Source organism: Brachyhypopomus gauderio, chromosome 6 (assembly GCF_052324685.1).
Source record: "Brachyhypopomus gauderio isolate BG-103 chromosome 6, BGAUD_0.2, whole genome shotgun sequence".
NCBI classification, from domain to species: Eukaryota; Metazoa; Chordata; class Actinopteri; order Gymnotiformes; family Hypopomidae; genus Brachyhypopomus; species Brachyhypopomus gauderio.
In genome coordinates this window covers 21,967,970-21,991,584 of record NC_135216.1, presented here as the reverse complement: position 1 = coordinate 21,991,584, position 23,615 = coordinate 21,967,970, and the positions used below count along the sequence as shown (strand labels likewise).

The window sequence follows — 23,615 nt, the reverse complement described above, 5'->3', positions numbered from 1 at the left end:
CAGTTCTGCTGGAAAGAGCTGGACCACTAACAAAACACAACGAGTCCATTAATCTCACACAAGGAGAAGCACGGGCAGGGAGAAAGACTGGGGTTAGGGGGAATGTTCCTGAAATGCATAAAATGTTCTTGATCTTATCTGGCAGGCAGAGTGATTGATCATGGGCCAGCTGGCCTGAGTATGTGAAATCCGGCTCCTGGCTGCTGCTGGAAACGTCCTGAGAGACACTTCCCGTAATGGAGGGAGGGTAGAGAATTCCCTCATTTAAGTAAAATCAAAAATCACTCACTAACCACTTCCCTAATGCATATGAGCAGACTTGAAATAAAGGTTTAAAGCACGGATCAGGAATGCCGGCGGCTGTTTCTGGCAGTTTTTGGTCTTTGAACAGCACTATATGACCGCTGTTTAACAGTTCTGCACCTTTTCCATGCTCTCTGTAGCATATCTGGTCCTATGTATTGTGTTACTGTAAAATAGCACAAATACAGTGCAGTCAGCAGAAATGCATGTAATGGAACTGTCATGAGTGACAGCATCAGGCCTGATTGATGCTGTGGTAAAGGAAATTGGCCTCTTACTGCAGAATGGCTACACAGAAATTTTTATAATACAATTTTAAGGAACGTCTATGTTTAAGGAAATAAATGGAGTGACTAAAGATTTGAGGAGTGGGACAGGGGCAACTTCATGAAAAGATTAAAATGAATGCAAAGTATTAAGGCTCCAATATTTCCTATGGTTAGGAGAGGTGTGTCAGTAAAGTGTTGCAATATCTTGATGGCTTGAGAACAATCTTGAGAAAGATGAACAGTCTGTGCAGTCTGAAGTAAAGAGAACGCTTGGTAGTGGCACATTCACTGTTTGGGTGTGTCTCCCTGACGCTGGGAAAATTGGTCCGACCACTTCATCCACCTTCACCCCCCTCCCATCCCCTTTTAATTCCTTCCAGACAGGCAGAATGTTGAAGCTGGAAGGCCTTCAAGGGCCTCTCCTGTCTGGGATGTGTGAACGCGGTTTGGGGGAAACAGTGAGATGGCTTACTGGTGCTGGAGAGACGCAGGGTAACAGAATCTGCCACCTCCACCTGTGGCATTTTGTTTGGAGGAAAAATCCCCACTCATTCATCTATTAGAACTGTAAGTTCACCAGAGATGCTGGACATTACCTATAACTTATTTACCCTTGTAAATGCTCCCCCCCTTCTCCACCTCTCCCCTTGCCAATGCTGTTGCCTTTCCATCCCCACCAAGGCTCCTCCCCTTTCACCCCATCATGCAAATACATCTCCCTCTCCACTCCGGGCTCCTTCCTCCATCCCTCCATTCCTCAGCCAACTCAGCGGGGACCCACCCAAGAGACTGCCCTTCTTGTGCCAGAGCTATTTCCGCAAAGAGCGGCTCCAGCCTAAACCTGTGGGGACCAAATAGTCCCAGCCAGAATGAAGCAGTCAAAACAAGCCTCTGTTTTAACCCCAAACCATGTGGCCCCTGGCTACCAGCACCTGACCAAATCATGCCATGCCAAGTTGCATCTGGAATTAAAGGTCTCTGCTCTTGGTTGTTCTGTAGCGTAGCTGCATTGCTTGTCTATGGCTGCTTTTCACCTTAGTAAACAACCATGGCCATTGGCTCTCTCAGTCTTCTGTCTGCTACAAGTCTTCAAACTCCTAGACCCAGGAACACATCATCCTTTATAGGGTTTTCCTCCCATGCATTTCTTTCTGCACAACTGATTCATTAACCTTCTGTGCAATAGCTGATGGATGTTATTAGGTGAGGGCAAGGACAGGGCAATGGAAACCCAAGACTGGGAACCACTGAGAATGACATTGATCACAGTGACTTAGGGAGAGTCCTGTAACTGTCCAGTGGCAAAGCAGTTTAATAATAATTGACATTGCGTTAATGGATTAATAAGATATCTGTTTGTATTGCCAGTTGTTGCTATAGCAATAATGAAATCTAGAAAACAAAAAAAGAACTAATCTGCAACTAAGAACTTCATAAAATGAATGTTATGATTTACACATCCATTTTTTCATATAGAAACTGGTTCCTCCCACTACTATTTCAGAAGCACTTTGCTTGAACAGGTGATGGACAAAGGTCCTTTTCAATAACGTGCTTTACCTTTGTTTGTGTTTACCTGTTCAGAGAGAGGATGCACTGATCTATATGCAATCTACTGTTAGGACTGCAAGGATTCCTTTGGTGCACGCACGCACACACACACACACACACACACACACACACACACACACACACACACACACACACACAGACAATCTCTCTCTGTTTTTCCTTTCTTCCTTGAAGTTTCTTAAGCACATGTTCTTAAGTATTGATAATAACAGTAAACAAACACGTTAATACAACAAAATGGAGTAAAGCGAGAGCTGATGTAGAAATATTTGCTTCTCTCTCCACCACTGCAATGTCCAGCCTAATTGTACCCTGGCTTCCACGTCAAGAGATGAGTACGTTTTACATATCTGCTGCATTGATATGTTTTACATATCTGCTGTATTGTCTTCCAAAGCAGCATTTACTGAATCCAGCAACGATGTGGTTTTGAAAGCAAAGCTCATACCTCCTCCACGTCTATACTGAAAGTCATTCCTCAGTTAGACTGAGAAGGGTTGGTGGTACTCCAGAAACCACAAGTGTGAAATACATATTTGCATGGGATCTAATTAGATTTTATGACATAAGTAGTGCATAATTTGGCAAGTTATAACCAGAACCAACCAGAAATGTATGTGCAAAAACACGTAGATGTTGTGATGACTCAGTACTGAGATAAATCACATACATTTTCTTTACGCCTGGCACAGTGACCTACAAAGGTTCATCTTCCTCTTCTACTGTTGAATGAACTGAAACCTGCCTTACTGAATAAAATGTGCAGTGTTTCATCTTCCTCTCTCTATGAGAGGTACAAAAATAGTAAACATTGTACATTTCATATTGTACTATAAAGCATACAGTTAAAGCAAAAAAAACTAAATTTCTTTGATAGTTATATGCAGATAAAATTTTACTATTTTGCAAGGAAATGCATTATACAGCACTATGTAATATTTTTTGACAAAGTGCCGCTGTAATCTCATAGTAACAATTTGTATGAAACGCTCAAATGGTTAATGTTAGGGCTAGTATCAGATTTTGTGTTCATGCCTTCCCTGACAATTTTATTCATATGGAGTCATATTATATCACTCTTGTTCATAATAACTGGTCTGAATTGCTGCTGAAATCAAATTATAACAGTACATTGTAATATTATACTTCTTTCAATCTAATACTGTTCCTTTCAGTATTTACTTTACCAAGGCTCTATTAATTATCTTATGATGTGTTTTTCTCTTGCAAGAAGAGTGTAGATGATTAACATTTATGGTGTTGAGCAGACATTTTTATCCAGACCTACTTAATTGTTTATTCAAAGTATCCTTAGCTGACACAAATTCCTCAAATAAAAACAATACCCTTAATGAAGATGCTTCAGGTAAGTGCTGGACCCTAGAACGAGAGATACAATATGATGCTTTAGAATACAACACAATTCCAAAGTAATCAGGAAACAAGACAAGTCAAATTTTTAATCATTTAGAAGTGCCCGATTAGGTTTAATTGAAGTGCTTTTCAAAGGAATATGTCTTCAGCTGGCATTAGAAGATGATGAGTGAGACCACCATTCATACAGCTAGTAGAAGTTCATACCATCAACTGGGTGCTAGGACAGAGAGGAATCTTGATACTTGTCTTCCATGAATCTTGATGGATGGTGGATAAAGTAATAGTTGAAACCCAAACTGTACTTAGAACTCAAAGTGCGTGAGGTACAGATCAGGTTTTGACAATTGCTATCAAGTAGGAGGGAGCAGGTCAGAGTTTTAAATCTGATACAAGCAGTTACAGGAAGTCAGTGAAGGTAATGGAGAAGCAGAGTGACATGGGAAAATTTAGGAGTGTTGAACACCTGTTGTGCTGCAGTGAACTGGGTCACTTGCAAGGGCACGATGGAATGGATTAAAAGAAACACCAGGAGTAAGTTGCAGTAGTCGTGTCTGGAAACTGAACTAGCACTTGGGTGGCCTCCCTCGAGATAAAAGGGTGAATTCTCTGAATGAATGCGGGTGGAGATACCTACATGACCGATGTAACATGATCTAAGAATGATAGCTGGAGTCAGGATCCAGTTGATCCCGTCTGATTCTTTTCTGCTACACTTTAAAGATCTCTAAATTTAATATGGACTAGATAAGGCTTTTGTGTTACTTTAATTAAACTATATCAAGCGCAGATTGGTGGCGCTGTGGCATAAATGTGTTTAAAAACTTTTTGAGTAGCAAGCAAGTTCTGACTTTAAGTGAATTTTGAACTCCAACTAGTTTATTTTACATTAGAAGAACAGATCAGTAGCTCACCACAATCTGCATGTCAGTTTGAGCAGCCCAGAGGTACAATTTATTTTTCATACAACGCAAAATATGCCAGTGTGTGCAACCCCATTTATTTCCATTGATTCACAGGTGTGATTGGATGACAGTTTTTAAAAAACAATGATTGTCATTTGATTTCTTGAGCAACCGTGAAGAATATTTAACCATAATTAGACATTCCAAAGCTACTTTTGTCTTGGGTCAGTTTTCAGCTCTCCTGTAGTTTGTAGGCTTTAGTCTGTGTGGGAGGTGCAGGCAAAAGGCCTGTAACACTGTCATTCCAAATGATACAGTCAGTGAATTATGGATCTGAGCTCCATACTCTTCTCCCAGTAGGTAACTCCACCAAAGCTCCAGGGTGGTCTGAGGTCTAACACCAGGCATTCATATTCCCAGAGATCAGCAACTGTGATGTTAGTATCAGTGCCATCTTACAGGAGTTAAGCATTAGTCTGAATTACAGTTGCCTGATTCAGTTCAGTTTGGTTTAGTAGTGGAGCTGAAGCGTTTAATTACATATTATATTGCATTATGTTCATCCATTTCATCACTCGAAAGGTTACTGGATTATTTTATATGTGCAAGTTGTGTAGAAACATACATGCAAGGGGGGGGGGGGGGTGTGGACAGGGGGTGGGGGGTGGGGGGTGTAGAGAGGGAACTCACACTAATGAGAAAAATTCACCCTAAACAAGTGCATCTGTTGAAGTGTGCACACACTCTTCACCTGGGTTTGGTTTTAATTTATGCTTGAACCCTGGATGTCATGGAAGTGGATAAGTGTGTATTTTCTGGGGGGGTGTGCTCGCTTTGCAGAAATCCTGGGAGACATAACTCAGCGGCCTCTCAAGATGACGATGACTCCACACTAATTCCCATCAGACTGATAGAGGGAGAGGTTCGATTTTTCAGAGGGGTGGAGTTCTCTTAATCCTGCACCTCAGAATGCCCCCTTCAAACCTCCCTAGCTCTGGGGGCCAGCTGCACTCTCACACAGTTGATGTGTAATTAGTTATTTATTTTTACATCTTCTTGGAGACCAAAAATGAAGTCTCTTGCCATAGTCTTAAGCAATAAACAGAACCCATAAAGCAAACCAGTGGGTGGTATAGTCCCAGGCAGTGTTTTAAAAAGGACAAAATAAATTGACAAATGATTATGGAAAAAGAATGTTTAAGAAGGAAAAATAAATTAAATGCAATTTTTAAATATACCTTCCTTCTCCTCATGTTTTCAGGTTGGATGTATGGTGTATGGAAATATAACATTCATGACCACTTAAGAAGACTCTCCTACTTAAATCTAAGTAGTATTAAACTACTTTTAGTAGTTAAGTAGATAAGTATTAAACATCTTACAAGAGTGCAAATCAGCTCCTCCATCAATATACATTAATCACATATTGATTAGCATATGGAAGGCTAATCAGCATGTGTTCTCTGATAAGTCTGTAACAAAACATGCAACCCCAAAATTTGTTGGACAGGAGATGGACCAGATGTTGCCAGGTTTACTACAGCTGAATATGAAGCCAAATGAAATCAATGGACGCAACACAATGTTGTTGTTGCTTCTGGGCTGACTGATCCTCTGTTGTGGCTGACTGATCCTCTGTTGTGGCTGACTGATCCTCTGTTGTGGCTGACTGATCCTATGTTGTAGCTGACTGATCCTCTGTTGTGGCTGACTGATCCTCTGTTGTGGCTGACTGATCCTCTGTTGTTGCTGACTGATCCTCTGTTGTGGCTGACTGATCCTCTGTTGTTGCTGACTGATCCTCTGTTGTGGTTGACTGATCCTCTGTTGTTGCTGACTGATCCTCTGTTGTGGTTGACTGATCCTCTGTTGTTGCTGACTGATCCTCTGCTGTTGCTGACTGATCCTCTGTTGTTGCTGACTGATCCTCTGTTGTGACTGACTGATCCTCTGTTGTGGCTGACTGATCCTCTGTTGTGGTTGACTGATCCTCTGTTGTGGCTGACTGATCCTCTGTTGTTGCTGACTGATCCTCTGTTGTTGCTGACTGATCCTCTGTTGTGGCTGACTGATCCTCTGTTGTTGCTGACTGATCCTCTGTTGTGACTGACTGATCCTCTGTTGTGGCTGACTGATCCTCTGTTGTTGCTGACTGATCCTCTGTTGTGGCTGACTGATCCTCTGTTGTTGCTGACTGATCCTCTGTTGTTGCTGACTGATCCTCTGCTGTTGCTGACTGATCCTCTGCTGTTGCTGACTGATCCTCTGTTGTGGTTGACTGAATCAGAGGTCTACAATCCAGTTTCAGAAAGTAAAAGTCCTCAACAGGATTTTGCTCGCTAGATTTTCTAATTAGTGCAATCCAGGTAAAATTAGTGGAATCAACACAATCCAGGAAGCCTGAGCAAAATCCTGGTGAGGACTTTTACTTTCTGAACCTGGATTATACACCTCTTTGACTGATCCTCTGCTGTTGCTGACTGATCCTCTGCTTGTTGAAATGACCCAATCATAAAACTAGACTGATTCATTAACTAGAGTTTAGATGGTGCATTTTCATTGCCTTTTTCATATTACATATTGCGTATTGTTACAATCCGTTGTCACTGATTGTTGTCACTAAAAGTGCAACACCAGATGGAGTCTGATTTTCTGTGTGTCTAATGGTCAGGTGAATGAGAAAGCGGATGGTCTCAGTTAGTATGGTGTCACAATCATCTAGGGACTTGGAGCTAACTCAGTCTAACAATAATATTCAGAAGACGTGTATGATGGACGCGATGCATTATAATTTAACTATATGTGTGTCAGTGTATTTGTGCAATGGGGTTGTGGCTAAGAAGTTCTGATAGTTTATGTCATAGCAAACATATATAGTACATGTGTATCATCACTGAAGGAGCTGCAATATTCCTTTCGGATTGAGTGTATAATTGAGTGTATGAATGTAAAGTAAAAAAGTAAACTCAATCTAAACAGTAAAACAGTTAGATGTCATATCATCTACCTTAAATATGTATCCCTGTATTCAAAGTTGCTGATTGTGGTTAATTCTAAATTACAGAAATGATAAAGCTTCTATATTTAGTAGCTAAAATGCCAGAAGTGTAGACTGAGTAGAAATCCAAAGAAAGACATAGCTGCTACACACACACACACGCACGCACGTACACGCACACGCACACGCACACACACACACACACACAGATGGATGAGTGGATTACAGAGACTAAGTATGTTTGCACTGGAAAATCCTGACCAGGCCAGTGGAGGAAAACAGGATTTACTGGCTCGTACCATGCATAAATGACGCAGGTGCACAGCCGACATGCAGTGTAGTTGGTGCCAGCTAACCAGCTTCAAACCACACTTCCAGCAAACGCAACGCAACGCACCTGCAGAAGTGACCACAAGCATTTCAATAAGCCTCTCTTTAAAAGTGATTAATAACAAAGTTGACATTGGATGACTAATTATCATCAAATAATGCCTCAGAGTGCCAGAAGTGTCAGATCTGAGTAGTAGGCCTCATACCTATTAGAATACAGCTTTCTTTCTATAAAAGAACTGTTCTTTATTTGACGATGAACAGTGATGGATTCTTCTTTGTCAAATCTGTATCACCAGAATCACCAGAAACTGTCTGAGCACACAGAGTTATCAGAGCCTGTGAAAGTTGTTTATGGTCAAAATGCAACCACTGGGCTGTACATGTGGTGACTAGATTTTGATTTAGAAGACCCCAGCTATGAATCCGGCACTTCACAAATGTATGTTGGACTGTTCCCAGTGCTTGTAAAATATGGCCACACCCAGCTTAGCTTATGTCCTCTGTGTTATAGTTTTCTGGCACATCAGAACAGTTTTAGGGTGGGACGCAAAAGCAGCAACATAAGAACTATGTATTAACTCTCCCATATGTCCAACACAAAACCTTTAACTGAATCCTCCATTTCCTGTTTCTTCTACATATATTCTATATATATTATATGCTATCTTGAATTCTGGAGTATGGACTGTATAGAAGCAGAATATGTGGAAAATCAAATATGTAATATGTAATTCACCATGCAACTTGCAACATGTTTGAGATTACCAGCAAATGTTAGGTGTGAAAACAGAAAACAGGTAGTAGTCCCGCTATGATGGGACGCAAAGCTATCGTACATGGATACATACGAAGGCCCCTGGACACATAGGAGCGTCGCGCAAACCGATGTAATAAAAGAGATAAAACAAAAAGAGTACAAGGCCCGAGGAATGTTCCTCAATACAAGCACTTCTCCCGCTCACGGCAGGAAGAGCCAGTCAAACCACAGGAATGCAAAGCACTACAGCAGACATGGTTTTCCATCTGTGTGTGTGTGTGTGTGTGTGTGTGTGTGTGTGTGTGGATAAGACCATAAGAATGTAAGAAAGACATGATTTTAAGGCAATGCATAAAATAAAGACTATAGAAACATATAGTGTTAAGTGTACAGATCTAAGAAAAATTTGATAAAATTGAGAAATATAATTTCCTTCCAAACAGCATATCACACACTTTAAATGTCTCTAAGCAAATCCTGTGGATTCAGGAATCCATTTTCCCCCATTATACACACTGAATTGAGTCTCCAGCCTACTTAGGGGCTGGTGTTAAAGCAGGCTGGGAAATTTGGGTGGCCTGGCTGATAGATGACCTTTAAAAACCCAACACCTATGAGTACACCTCTGAAGACACATTCCTCAGTGTCATATGGCATAAGAGGAAGTAGAGTCTGTCTGGGTGATGCGCGTGCATGTGTTACAAATCCCCCCAAGGAAAATACCAATGGCATGACAAGATGTCACGTATAGCAGCCACACAGATGTTGTGTGGATCAGAAGTGGCTGCTCATTTCTACTGTCCTTTTGTTACCTCATCTAAGAACAATTTATTATTTTATGGCATTTGGCCAACACTGGAAAACATATATATTTGTCATAATGACAATCCAGGTGCCCTCTGGGAATCAAACCTTTGTGGTTACCAACACTATGCATTACCTTTTCTACCAGGTGACCACGAAACCACATCTGAGACTGATTGAGATTCCTCCTGCAGTCCTACTATTTGAACCCTATTCATATGCACATAGTTGTGGCCAACAAATAAAAATTTGGCAGGTACTGGTATCTCAGTAGTTTACAGTCTGATCCACTAACCAGAAGGTTGTTAGCTCCAGTCTCCTGTGGTTGTATGCAGTCACAGTTGTAAGTTGCTTTGAAAAGTGTCAGCTAAATGCTGAAAATGTAAACTGTAGTTCAATGCAGTCTCTATAAGGGAAGTTGCATGGATGTGCCTACAGTATGAGTGTATGAGTGTCTGCTGTGATAAATATAGACTTATAGTGTGAAATATACAGAACAATAAGTTATACCATTAAAAAATAGAATTTCCTTTAAAATTATATATCATACACTTTAATTCCCATGGTCAAAAGAAACCGCTCTAGAGATGAATTCCTGTGTGTGTGTGTGTGTGTGTGTGTGTGAAAGAGAGAGAGAGAGAGAGAGAGAGAGAGAGAGAGAGAGAGTGATAGAGAGAGAGAGAGAGAGAGAGAGAGAGAGAGAGAGAGAGAGAGAGAGAGAGAGAGAGAGAGAGAGAGCTTCCCTTTGGGTATCTCATGTAGAACAAAGAGTTGCATGTTCCAACTGCTCAGATGGCCTGCTGACGTTATTTTCACACATGTCTTCACATGTGATGAAATGTATGTTTGCTGGAAGGTCAGCATGTGGAAAGGCTATCTAAAATCAAGCGAAAGGCAGTTGGCAAACAGATTGACAGTTATTTGCATATCTACTCATTCCTGTGTTTGGGTCACTGCTCTGGGTAAAACCAGCACCTATTTATGGAGCACAGGTCATGTTTTGGGATCAGAGACTGTGAAATAAGCAGTCAGGCAGGATATTGCCCATTCCTCTTAGGACTTGTAGGGTTTTCCAGACCACCTGCTGGGAAGGATGGGATACAGGTGTGGTGTGTGTGATTGTGTATATGCTTGTGGAGTCTTTCAAAGAATGTGCATGCACTTATTTCTTTAAGAGGTTCCCCGACTTCCAGAAAATGTGATGCCTTTTGGAGTAGAATCTGGCATGCAGACCCCAGGTCTTGTCTGTTGGCACTGCATCTCATGATGGAAAGGACGGAAGAACAGGTACGCATTGTTTAGGCATTCCAGCACTCAGTCTGCCTTTGAAGTGTTGGAATCCAGTAAGTGCCCTATATTTTCTTCTCGCAAAGCATTGTGATACTCTTGAGTGTCGTTATATAACCTGACAATAAACCATTTCTAAACATAATGCCTGTCTTTGTGAGTTTCAAAAGGCATTCATGAAATTTTATGTTTTTAACAGATTGTCTTCTAATTCTTCGTATTTGAATAAAGCTGCTGAATTCTATATCTGTGCCAGCTGCGGGGCAGATATTATATTGAGAGGGTAGATAAAATAGCAACCTATTGAGTGTGGTGAAGAATCTGCTGTTTAAACTATACTGCATTGATTCCGGACAATTCACCAGAGCACCACTAAACCACAACTATGGAACCTAGAGTGTCTCAGCTGAACCATTCACACCGAGATGGGAGAAGGGAAAGGGAGAGGGAAGAGAGGAAAAAGAGGGGGAAAAAGATACGATGCAAACCAGCCAAGTGTGTGAGGAATGTACCGGAGGCTTCAACAGCATCCTGAGGGAAAAGAGACGGTGTACGGCAGTACTGTCCAAGACCAGCAGCTATTTTTAGCTCAGTCAGACTCACTGCAGACAAGGTACTTTTGTAACTCCAGTCAGGCCCTGGGACTCCCACCGGGGCTCATCAGCACATATTGCCAGATCCATAGGCTAAAAACACAGGTGGGTGCACAGTAGTATTTCTTCTTCCATACTCATTGTGATTCATTGTCTTTTGGGCAAGTTAATCTACTATTGAGGCCCAAGGTATGAAGTGAGTACATTTTTCCCCCTGTCTTGGGCATTGAAGGATGGGTTCTTGTCTTTTTTAAGAGGAGGAATTTTACTGCAGTTTTCAGCATTCTCCCACTCTTGCTGTAGCACCAATTCAATTGCCTTTTTATATTTCTAGATTGAGGAAGGATTTTATTTGTAATATTTAACATACATTGGATTACTTATCAACTTGAACAAAAATTCATCTTATTTCAGACAAATGTCTTTGCAAGTTAAATATTATAGAGATTTGAAAACCAATATCAGTAGGATCAATGCTTAATTTATGCTAGGCTCTCATTTCCCTTCTTACTTAAAAGCATATTTGGTTGGGGACCCAAATCTGAGGTCATAAAGAATCTAAATTTAAGCTGGTATGAGACCTATTCCAAAGGTAACTAAATCTCAATAATGATATTTTATGATTTTCATTTTTCCATGTATTAAAACTGATAAAGTATGTGAACAAAGTGTTATTCAGGTTCACCAAGTTCACAAAGTGTTCTTCATGTTTAGTAAGTACACCAAGTCGTCTTTGAAGCTTTAAAAAGGACTGACTATTTTTATACTTATGCAAGGGGTGACTTGCTTTAAGTGATTCCCCCTTGCATTTGAACACTGTTTTTATTCAGACCAGCATCAAACAGTTGTTTGACATACATGTATGTTTTTATTCAAATGTTCCTTTAACCTGCATTTTTTTGTACCATACACATCACATTATCGAAGTAAAGGTCGAACTTAATCTCAAATGCTCTCTTCAGTCTGTCTAGTGCACACTTGAACAAATGTTCGGTGTGACAGACACAGATGCTTGCAAACAAATGTCTTTAAAGAGAATTAAATATGAGCAGGAAGAAGTCAACAAAGGGCCATTTTTTCCATTAAGCACCACACCGTATTAAAAGCTCAGTATTTCCTGAACGTCTGTGAAGTGTAAGGACAAGTGTAAAGTGGTGTGTGCTGATTCTGTGTCAGAGGCCATTATGAGCACTAGGTTTACACAAACAGCACAGAACAGACAAGAAATAAAGCTTCATGTCTCTGATACTGCCTGGAAAATCTGAAAAAGAATGTCTATTTTTGTGATAGTGGGAGGGGTGTTTTATTAGGTCAATTATAGCTAATCCTAGCTTTGGCCTTTCCCGCATGCAAGAATATTTCATGCTAGGAATGAATTTTCGTGCTAGAAGATGGATTATTTTCATTATGACTGTTGAGACAATTCACTTGCAGTGTCAAAGAGACAATTTGGGGTAAATTGGAAAAATATCGACCGATCCCTTCAGAATGAGATGTTTCTTACTGCAAAGATCAAAGCAGGACACTGCTACTGCGGCTACTGTAAAAGCCCTTAAGAACTTCATTATGAGAAACCTCTAATGTCCTTGACTATTATGCAAGTATTCTAGATATCAAACCTCATGAGATCTCATACCTCTGTTCCGGAGAATGGCGCAGTCTAGGAAAAGATGTATATCAAATTAACTAATGAGCATGAAACAGCCCTCACACTGCCATAATTTGTCTTAAAATACTTGTAAAGTACAGCAATGCAGACTGCTCCTATACGTTGCTTACAATGTAATATGTTTCATAGTCTCTGTGAAAGGCTAAGATAGATCTTGAGCATGAGCGTCAGTCTATGCTGTCACACAATCAGACATGGAGCGCCTCCATGCTGCTTAATCCTGTATTAATAGCACAAGTGAGCTCCCTTCTAGGTGAAGTCACTGGGAGGATATAGGAATCAGACCATGCCAAATGTAGTGGCCAGACTGAGTAGGGCTGAGATCTCTTTTACTTCTCTTTTTCTTCTCTTCCTTTCTTCTTTTTCTCTCTTCTTTCTCTCTGTCTTTCTTACATATTCTTTACCACAAGACATTTCAAGAAAACACTTTGGCCTTCACATGAATTCAGATGATGTAAGATATGAGTGGTGAGAAGAGAGCTTTCTGAGGTTCAGTGTAATTAGTAAAGATGTGGTTCTTTAAGATTTACAGCATGACAAAGATCTGAAGGCTTACTGAAATGTCCTCCTCACTGTTATACCAAATGGCTGTAATGTGTTTGTATGGAGTGTGAAGGGTTTCCAGCTCAGTCCTTGGTCTCCAGCACAGCTGAATCACTAAGGTTGGAGCCAATGAAGTTAGAGCCACACTCATTCCTCATCCAAATACTCTAATTGATGGTTCCCCGGTATGCCGGTGTGCAAGTAAGAAAGGCTCAAATTCTGACTGTGGAAGTTTGGAACCCTGGGAATGCATTTTCATTCTGATCTGCCATGCTAGTTCATTCTTAAAGATGTAACAAATATTTCACCCAAAAAACTGGCCTCAGAGATAATGGTACCTCAGTGTATTTTGCTCTTGTCTTATATAAGAATTTCCCTTACTTAAATTATTTCCTTTGTCAGTGAAAGAAAGGCAGCAGAACTGGTCTCAGACTGTCAACAAAGATTTGACACAAATACTGAGCTGTAGTGGTTTGGCAGCAGCCACCCAGTGGCTACACATTGCAGTGCAACAACATATAATTCTTGCCCCTTGGGTCACATGCGGTGCAGTAAACCAGTAGTCATTTTATGTCCCAATGAAAATGGACCATAAATGTGGGACACTGTTTACAAACCATGGTAGTAAAACTCACCACTCAATGCCACACAAGAGGAGACATTCAGAGATACTTTTTGTGCCCAGTGTCAGAAGGTGAAAGCATTACATTTCTTTTAGTGAACATATAATATGTCATCAAGACATGTCAACCGTCTTCTCATTCACAGTGAGCATGAGGGAGAGAATGAGTGACTGAATTTGAGTTACTGATAAGATAAGTAACTCAAGATAAGATACTGACCTGATAAGACTTACATTTCAGCTTAGGTCAAAAGAGATGTCTTCAGACCGCTATTATTTACTCAATTCCCCTGCAACTCAGTCAAATAATGTGAAATAAAATACCTCATTATCTATAAGTCCAAGTCAATGACTGCTGCAATGCACAGGCTAGTTGCAACACAATAACAGATGTTGTAAATAAATGCACTATATATATATATATATATATATATGTGTGTGTGGGGGGGGGGAATGGGGGTTTCACTTTATCTAATGCACTTGTGCACTTAGCAGTCTGTGCTCAATCATGTAGAAGGTCATGACAAACATCAGGCTCACGTTTCCCCTCTGCCCTTGAAGGGCAATCATGATGCACTGGTCTACAGTGTATGTTCCTCATCCAGTATCTGGGCCACACTTAACAAGGTGTCCTGTCAGCTCTGCGGCGCTAGACCTGTTGGACGTTTAAAACTAACAAAGAGACAGAGGGACAGAGAGGGAGACAAAGAGAGAGGAAGCAAGTAAAATGGAACCGAGAGGGTCTCCCGTGGCAACACGATCACATCAACTCTGCAGCCTCACAGTCTGAGGAATATTTACGGCACTCCTTAGTTACGGGTCTGTTTTGAACTTATGTGCATGTTTCAGGGTGGGTGGGAGTGTCTCACTTGCCAAAGCTCAATTCCCATCCACTTACTCTGGAAGCGACAGAGAAAAAGAGGCACAGTGCCTGGTCTTGCATTCTACTACACGCCCTCAAACACAAAGACATATTTCCTTTTATTAAGTAGATGGGAAGACTCATAAAGATCCATTGCATGACAGACAACAGATTTATCTGAGGATCTGCTGATTACAATGTTTATCTAAGGATCTGCAGTGGTTAAAGGAATAACAGTTGAACCTGAGCCTTGGTGTGCTGAGGCACAAACACTGCAAAAATTTACATGGACGGAAAAAGATTTTGATAAACACATAACAAGTGTGGTTGTTGTGAAGGAGATGTTTTCATGAAGACTGCATGCAGGTGTTTTTGTTCTGTGAGGTGGCGGAGCACTCTCTTCTGTAGGTGACCTACTCAAACAAACTTCAAGAGATTGGCATGCTACAGGAAACAGCTGCAGGGAGAGAAGTGCAGAAAAAACAACACTGGATTTTTAGCTTCCCTGTGCATGTTTCTGCTCTGCACCTGACAGAGAGAGGGGAAAGAGAGAAAGAGAGGGAGAGAAAGAGGGATTGAGAGAGGGACAGAGATAAAGAGAAAAAGAGAGAGAGACCCAGGATAAAAAGAAGGCTTGACATTTAATGATCTTGTTTTTGGAGATCAATTAAAGCTACAGCAGTTGGGGACTATGGCGGTGTGACAACCTGTCAGTCTGATGACTCTCTGTCACACATTTCAGACATGATGGGTCTTAGGCTGAAGTCTTCTTTAGTCTCTTAGTGGGAACAGTTTATATGTATATATAACATTTACTTTACTTATTATTTTAGTTATTTATTATAACTGTAAAATAATAGTAAAGTAAAGAAGAAGACTTCAACCTATCTCTCTCTCTCTCTCTCTCTCTATATATATATATATATATATATATATATATATATATATATATAGAGAGAGAGAGAGAGAGAGAGAGAGAGAGAGAGAGAGAGAGAGAGAGAGAGAGATATGGTCTTGATGGTTGCACATCTTCTCAATGAGAAAACCAGAGGAAGGCCAGAGGTATTTTACTCTGGCAACTTGTTGGAATTCGAGACATGGTTGATTGAGAGGCTAGTGGACAGGGTCAGTATTCCGAACATTAGGGAAAGCCATCTGGAATTCAAATATTTTCACCCCTCTGGGTCGCGTGGCATAAATTCGCTTCCCTGGGCTACACCCTGTTCTACTTCTATTTAAACAGGGGTTCTCCTATTCGTGTTCCAGTACAGCCCTCGAGCACTGCAGCGAGTACAGACGGGTGAAACGTAATTCGAGTTGAGTCGGACTGAGAAGGAAAACAAACCTCCTCTGGCAGCGCACGCGGTTTACAGAACTCTAAAGATGTCTGGGAAAACGTTCACCAAATCATGCTTATTACTGCTCCTTGTTCAAATGGTAAGCAATTGAATGTTATTTATTCATCACATTTGTGCACATGTCCAAATGTATTTGCTCTGGTGAAACCTGGTATAGCCTACATAACTTTTAACTTCTTTTGTTGTCTTTTTTAATTAGAGGAAGGGGACATTGTGTAGCAATGCTAGGTAATTGATCCAATTAGTCTTAATGACTTGTAATACAATTCTCTAGAACGGAATAAGCGTAAGAATAATTGAATGGCGTTATAGATTACGTGGATTTTTGATTTTTAGAATAAAATAAAAGAAAAAGAAAAAAATATTTATCTTATGACCAGAAATACTTTGTCTTATACTGTAATCATTGTTTACACTTCTCTGTAGGACATTTGTCATTTCAAATCCTAGAAATTTGAGCGAAATCGAGTCAAATAACTAACTTGCTTTTCATGATATGAATCAGGTCTGTTTGAATTGGGAAGTGCAACATTGTGTCAAAGTGAGGAACACGAGTTTAGTTGTGGTTTACTTACCATATTGTTGTTCAGTTTGCTCGAGTTTCTCCACCATGTGGCTATAATGAGTATTACATAGTCTGATCTGATCTAAGATCAGTCTTGATTCTGGCTGTAATGCGTTCTGTAGCTATGCCTGGATTTAGTACAGTGTTACTGTTGATGAGCAAATGTAACTGTTTAGGTAAGACTTTTCTCCCGGCAACCAGTCTTTTTTTTCACACTGCTGCAGTTATCTATAGTAACTGATCCACTCCCTACCCATACAGCCCCCCTTCAGGAATGGGCAAGGGTGATTGTTGTTCTGGTTGGCCATATGATTAAAGTCAGATTTTATAAAATTATTTCTGAGTTTAAATTGTGTTTAAATTGTGACTTTGTGATAGATTGTCAGTTCACTTTCAATATGAGCCAATATTTCAACTTTCACTGGGCATAAAATCCTCATTGGCAACCCCAATCCCTAATAAATCTCTCATACAGGTGGTGAGTGAGGACTGTTCCCAGGCCTGTGACTGCCCTGCTGAGACGCCACTCTGTCTGCTGGGGACCAGCTTGGTGCTGGATGGCTGTGGTTGTTGTAAAGTGTGTGCCAGGCAGGCAGGGGAGCCCTGCTCTCTCCTGGAGCCATGTGACCACCATAAGGACCTTTACTGTGATTATGCCTTGCTGAGTGACACCGAAACTGGCATATGCATGGGTGAGTTGGTTGTTGTGGCTCGGTACACTTTATAGAGCATGACTAACACACAACTTTTTTGCCTCATTTGTACAAGAGCTCAGTATTGTGTACATATAGAAATGATGGGAATGGAAATCTATATATTTTTTTTGTCCACAATGGGGTGCTATTTCATGGCCTAATGGTCATACATTCTGAGATTTGTGAAGGTGAAACATAAGTTGCATAAGGGGTGAGGGGTGCTTTCAATTAGCCAATGAACATTACATTTTGACTTTCGCACTTGCTATGCTCCACCAACAATATGTCACTTCTTACCTAAAAAAAAACAACAAGGCTCGATGACAGTGGTTTCTCATCATTCTTCTGTAACAGCCCAAGAAGGTCAGACATGTGACCTGGGTGGTGTGATCTACCGCAGTGGTGAGACGTTTCAGCCCAACTGTAAGCACCAGTGTGTATGCATGAACGGAGAGATTGGCTGTGTGCCAACCTGTGCCAGCGCCATTCGCCTGCCATCTCCGGACTGCCCTTACCCACGACGTATTCAGATCCCCGGAAAGTGCTGTGAGGAGTGGGTGTGTGACCAGATCCCCCAAGAGGACTCATATCAGTCAGCCATGGCTGGTAGGTTCCTCAGCAAGTCATCTTTAATTGTCCACTTTTGTTTTAACAGACATACTGTATGTTGCTATATTCTAAAAGCTATGTTATAGGTGAAAGCAGATCTAGATATAGTTGCATATGGTGGTCACATCAACATTGTTCATAATAGTCTTTCAGAGTGTAAACCGATTAATTCCACATCGATTAGTCCCATTAGCTATGTAATATAGCAACATTTCTAAGGTTTTACACACTTGAACTTTATAAAGTCCAACAATGCAAATTTCTGACGGTCACAAACTCCTTTATCATCACTCAGTGTATAGAAAACTGCAGAGCCCAGAGGCTGAAAGTGCACGCGCCAACTGCATCGTGCAGACCACAGAGTGGAGCGAGTGTTCAATCACCTGTGGCCTGGGCGTGTCCTCACGCGTCACCAACGACAACGAGCAATGCCAGCTGGAACGGCAAACTCGCCTCTGCATGATCCGCCCATGTCTCGGCCAGCAAGAGAGTGACATCAAGGTGAGCAGGCACAGTTAAATTACGAAAAATGCAAAGATGTTAATATATGTAGCTAATCCTCTCACTTTAATGGAAAAAGAACATATACAAAGAGAACCATTTGTTACAACAGCAAAGACTCTGGAGCTCAGATGTCCAGAACTTGAAGTAGAATGATGAAACCCAAAACCAAACCCAAACCCAACTTGCGTTTTGCAATATTCACCCACTTTCTCTTTCCAGAGGGGCAAGAAGTGCGTGCGGACTCCGAAGAGCCAACGGGGCATGCGGTTCGAGCTGTCCGGCTGCCGGAGCACACGCACATACAGGCCCAGGTTCTGCGGCGTGTGCACGGACGGCCGCTGCTGCACACCACACACCACCGTCACCGCCGAAGTGGAGTTCCGCTGTCCCGAGGGAGACTCCTTCAGGCGGAAGGTGATGTTCATTAAGACATGCTCCTGCCACTATGACTGTCCACGTGAGAACGACATCTTCCTTGCATCAAACTCGCGGAGAATGATGGGAGACTACGATAATGACATGTGAGACAATGGCAGAAGTTGCCTGCACACTTTCAGTAGCACACGCTCCCACCCATTTCCTGATGGTCTAGCATATGCATATACAAGGCAGCTTCCTGTATCCCCCTCCCCCACCCCAGATTTTATATTTGCTTTTTGAAGCATGACAAAGGAACGTCTGATTTCAAGAGGAGTCTCACGTGGCTCTGTAGCTTTTCTTTTGCCATGTTTTGTTTTTTGTAGCATTTTTCTGCAGCTCTGAAGTCATCTGGCTCTTTGACTGTTTTTTCCCTGTTCATGCATGCATAGGCAAGAGTGGACCTGAAGCACTGAGGACTATATGTTTTAAAGCATTTTGGAAATATAGCTTTCATTTAGTTTGAAACTATACAGTTTGTACCCTGGAATGCTGAGTGAATGAAATGACAACAATTTTATAATTTGACATTGAACATTGTTTAGCTATATGCTTAAATGTTGCCCTCCCTCAATTATCACTTCATAATGTTCTGTATTATTTATAATCAGTTTTCTCATGAATTGAGAATTCATGGTTGACTATTGACAACTCCCTCTCATTTAAGAGGCCTTACCACAAACATACATAATTGAACCTAACTGCAATAGTTAGCAATTTACATTGACTCCCAAGAGTTCTTGGTGATGGAATAATATGTTACAAACTTGGTTAAATTAGATATAATTCATGATATTGTTTATTGTTTTATTTAAAGAAGATGAATTGAAATATTCAAAATACTGACGAATACACATTGTGTAAATACTGTAAGAAGACTCTGTACAGTTTTGTACTAATTTAAGCGTTTAAACTTTAACTTTAAAAATGTAGTTGTACTGTATTATTCTGTTTTCACTGTAACCACCAGGCAAAGATACAAGTGAGTTTATTCCTGATGCACTTTTGTTTTCCAATAAAGAAAATATATTTTTATATATATATATGTATCTGTGTGCTACATTTGCTCTTAAGTTGTGGTTCTTTCTTTTTTTGCCAACGAATTACACAAGATAAAATAACTACTTGGACTAAAATATCACTGTGTACATATTAAAACCATTCTGATTTTCATTTTTCCTTTTCTATGTGAATTCGGGGGGGTATTTTTCCCATAAAATTAGTCATTTCCAATTTTATACTGTTCCTAAAGAACTGGCCCAGGGGTAGGAGTCACTGTTGCAGTGATTGTGAAACAGTAGGTCTGCTGCCTTCACACTCACAGACACTGTCAGTGGACTCCATATCCCTTCATGTAACTCCCTATCCCTTCCTCCCCAGGTTGACCACTCCCAGCCCCTCCCTTTGAGGGGACGGTGTGGACAAACACTGACCAGTGGCCCGGGGCTTTGCCCACGTCTGTCCTAGCACCTGTCTCCTCAATTTGAACTGCACCATAGTATCACACACTACCACACATGCATATACACCAACACCTACACACAACACAGCACTGGGGGTGGAGGGGTGGGAAGGCCTTCCTTCACCTGTTTCCTGCTCCCTGCCGGGGCGGGGGTGGGTCGCAAGCGCGGGGCTGGGCTGGTGGCGTCCTGGAACTACTACCGATCCTTGCTGGTCCAGCCTGGGGCTGTGGGAGCGCTGTCCAAGGTCTTCCTCTCCCACCTGCGGGGGTGGGCATGCGGGGGTCACTGGGAAGTGTGGCCCTGGGACTCCACTGCTCCTGGAGGGGCCGTGGGTGGGTGGGATTGCCGGGTCTTTCTCTGCCTACCTCTGGCCTCTGGGGGAATGTTGTCGCAACTTTCTACCCTTGCTGGTAAGTACATTCCATACATTTATCCTATGTTGCACTACTAGGTTACACATAAACACACACTCACACATACACATACATCACAGTCATTTGTGCTATATGTCTTGGGTACACTTTCTGCTTTATTATATATATATATATATATATATATATATATATATATATATATATATATTTTCCCCCTGCCCTTCTGTCTTTTCCCTTTTTATTCTTTCTCTCCCCCTATTTTCTTGGTCCACCTAACCCCAATAATTATTACTGTCAGGAATAGCCGATAACATAATTATGTTCACCTGTCGCACCACCACGCCCACATTCCGGGCGTACTTAAGCACCAGGACTTCACTTCCTGGTTGCGAAGTATTGCCTCATGTCGTTGCATACCAAGCCGTTGTTCCTGATTGTCTCTCTGTGTGCCGAACTCTGCTTGTCCCTTAGACCACGTCTCCTGTCTGACCCCTGGATACCTCCCGGACTCTGCCCTCGCCTCTCGACCCTGGACCGTACTGACCACCGCTCCCACGCTACTGCTCTGCACCTGCCATACATCACTGTGCTTATCGTGTGGCACGCTGTACAGAGTTGTCAAAATAAAGATCGTGTTATTCCGCATCAGGATCCCTCTCAGCGTGTTCTATACGTTACAATTACTTTGCATATTATAATTGTCATTTGAACTGTACATAAAAACAAAGTTGTCCTCCAAAGACGGGGGGGTGGAGGTGGGCCATTTAATAAAAAAAAAAAAAAAAAAAAAAAAACCCTATCCCTTCACATGACTCTCCATCATTTCACATGACTCTATATCCCTTCACATGACTCCCCATTAGGGTTGCAATTACTTACTTTCTGAGGTGTATGCAAACATACTATCGGTGCCCCCCGAACGAAAGTTGTTGAACGGGGAGGGGCGAACGTAAGATGGACACAAATAATTCAGTATTATATCTCATCGATTTGGCGCCCCCTCTAGTGCAGCGCCCCTATGCGTCGCATACGCTGCATACCCCCTTTTTGTGTCACTGCTCCCCATCACTTCACATGACTGCCCATCACTTCACATGACTCCATATCACTTCACATGACTCCATCATTTCACATGACTGCCCATCACTTCAAATGACTCTCCATCACTTCACATGACTCTAAATCCCTTCACATTTTTATGAAGTTCTTTAATGCCAAGATTGTTAAAATTAGGGGAAATATTAGTCATGCTATCTCAGACCCTGTTAACCTGCAAATGCACTCTGACAGCTGTTTGGTCAGCCCTGATCATCTTTTGGTGTTCTTTTCCCCAATTTTTTGTGAGGAGCTTAATTTGGTAAAATCTTACACTTGCAGTCATCAAGCCACTAATTTAAAAACCTGGTCTTAATCACCAGGAACGGTCCAACTATAGGCCAAACTTTAATCTTTTGGTTGTCATTTCCAAAATTCTAGAGAAAGTAGTTTCTTCACAACTCTCTTCTTTCTTACAGAAAGAACATGTCCTAGAGTTATTTCAGTCTGGATTTCAACCCCATCACAGCATTGAATCTGCACTGACTAAAGTAGTAAAAAATCTCTTAATATCCTCTGATAAAGAGGACACATTTCTTTTCTTATACTGTTAGACCTTAGTGCTGCTTTTGACACCATTGATCACAAAATTCTACTAAATAGGCTGGAGACACTCATCAGCATAAGAGGTCAAGCACTCTCCTGGTTCAAATCCTACCTGACAGGTTGATACTAATTTGTACTTGTAAATAACAAATGTTCAGAATGTACAAAGGTAAAATGTGGTGTCCCTCAAGGATCTGTATTGGGTCCCATATTATTCTCATTGTACATGCTACCGCTGGGCACAATCATTCGTAGGCATGGTATTAGCTTCCATTGCTACACAGATGATACTCAGTTGTATATCTTCTAATTCGGATGATGTCAATACTATTCCTAAAATTGAGAACTGCGTCCAGGACATAAAAAATTGGATGGCGTCAAATTTTCTTCTTCTAAATTCCGATAAGACTGACGTGTTGGACCAAAAGTTGCTAGAAGCAATTGGTCTGATATTCCTCTTATCCTAGCTGGCTTTTCAGTAACACATACATCTACCGCAACAAGCTTAGGTGTCACTATTGATTTGGATCTTTCATTTGACACACATATATGCAATGTCAGGGTTGCAACTACATACTTTCTGAGGTGTATGCAAACATACTATCGGCGCCCCCCGCACTCCACCCCCCACCCCCACCAACTTGGCAAATAATTTTCTGGCATCGATTTGGCGCCCCCTCTAGTGCAGCGCCTTTATGCGTCGCATACGCTGCATACCACCTTTTTGCGCCACTGTGCAATGGCACTAAGGCTGCCTTTTCCCATTTACATAATATCGCCAAGCTGAGACATTTACTTTCATTAGCTGATGCAGAGAAGCTGGTCCATGCTTTTGTCTTGTCAAGATTGGACTACTGTACTGGTCTTCTAATTGGATGTTTCAAACAGTCCCTAAAGAAACTCCAACTTGTACAGAATGCTGCAGCTAGAGTCATGACTAGGGCCAAAAAATTCAATCATATTAGTCCTGCTCTCTCGGCACTACTTGGCTTCAGGTTAAATATTGAATTGATTAAAAAAATCTTCTGTTGACCTATAACAGGGGTGGCCAACCCGTCATAGACCAAGAGCCACTTTTCTTACCGTGTTACGGCAAAG

General features: G+C 41.4%; 1 protein-coding gene across 1 annotated transcript; it reads left to right on the top strand.

Annotated features, from left to right (window-relative positions):
* Positions 1–16,126: 16,126 nt before the first annotated feature.
* On the top strand, positions 16,127–20,067 carry ccn2b (cellular communication network factor 2b). The gene is made up of 5 exons (XM_077009683.1): positions 16,127–16,328; positions 17,290–17,506; positions 17,864–18,115; positions 18,414–18,619; positions 18,842–20,067. The coding sequence occupies exons 1-5, from the start codon at positions 16,275–16,277 to the stop codon at positions 19,145–19,147; spliced, it is 1,035 nt and encodes a 344-aa protein (XP_076865798.1). The 5' UTR covers positions 16,127–16,274; the 3' UTR covers positions 19,148–20,067.
* Positions 20,068–23,615: the final 3,548 nt, after the last annotated feature.

What these genes read in the sequence shown, in the direction of transcription:
- ccn2b (XM_077009683.1), top strand. Translation starts at nt 16,275, where the DNA reads ATGTCTGGGAAAACGTTCACCAAATCATGCTTATTACTGCTCCTTGTT. An exon ending in TACTGCTCCTTGTTCAAATG is followed by an intron (nt 16,329 to 17,289) that starts GTAAGCAATTGA and finishes TCTCTCATACAG; the next exon opens with GTGGTGAGTGAGGACTGTTC. An exon ending in ATATCAGTCAGCCATGGCTG is followed by an intron (nt 18,116 to 18,413) that starts GTAGGTTCCTCA and finishes ATCATCACTCAG; the next exon opens with TGTATAGAAAACTGCAGAGC.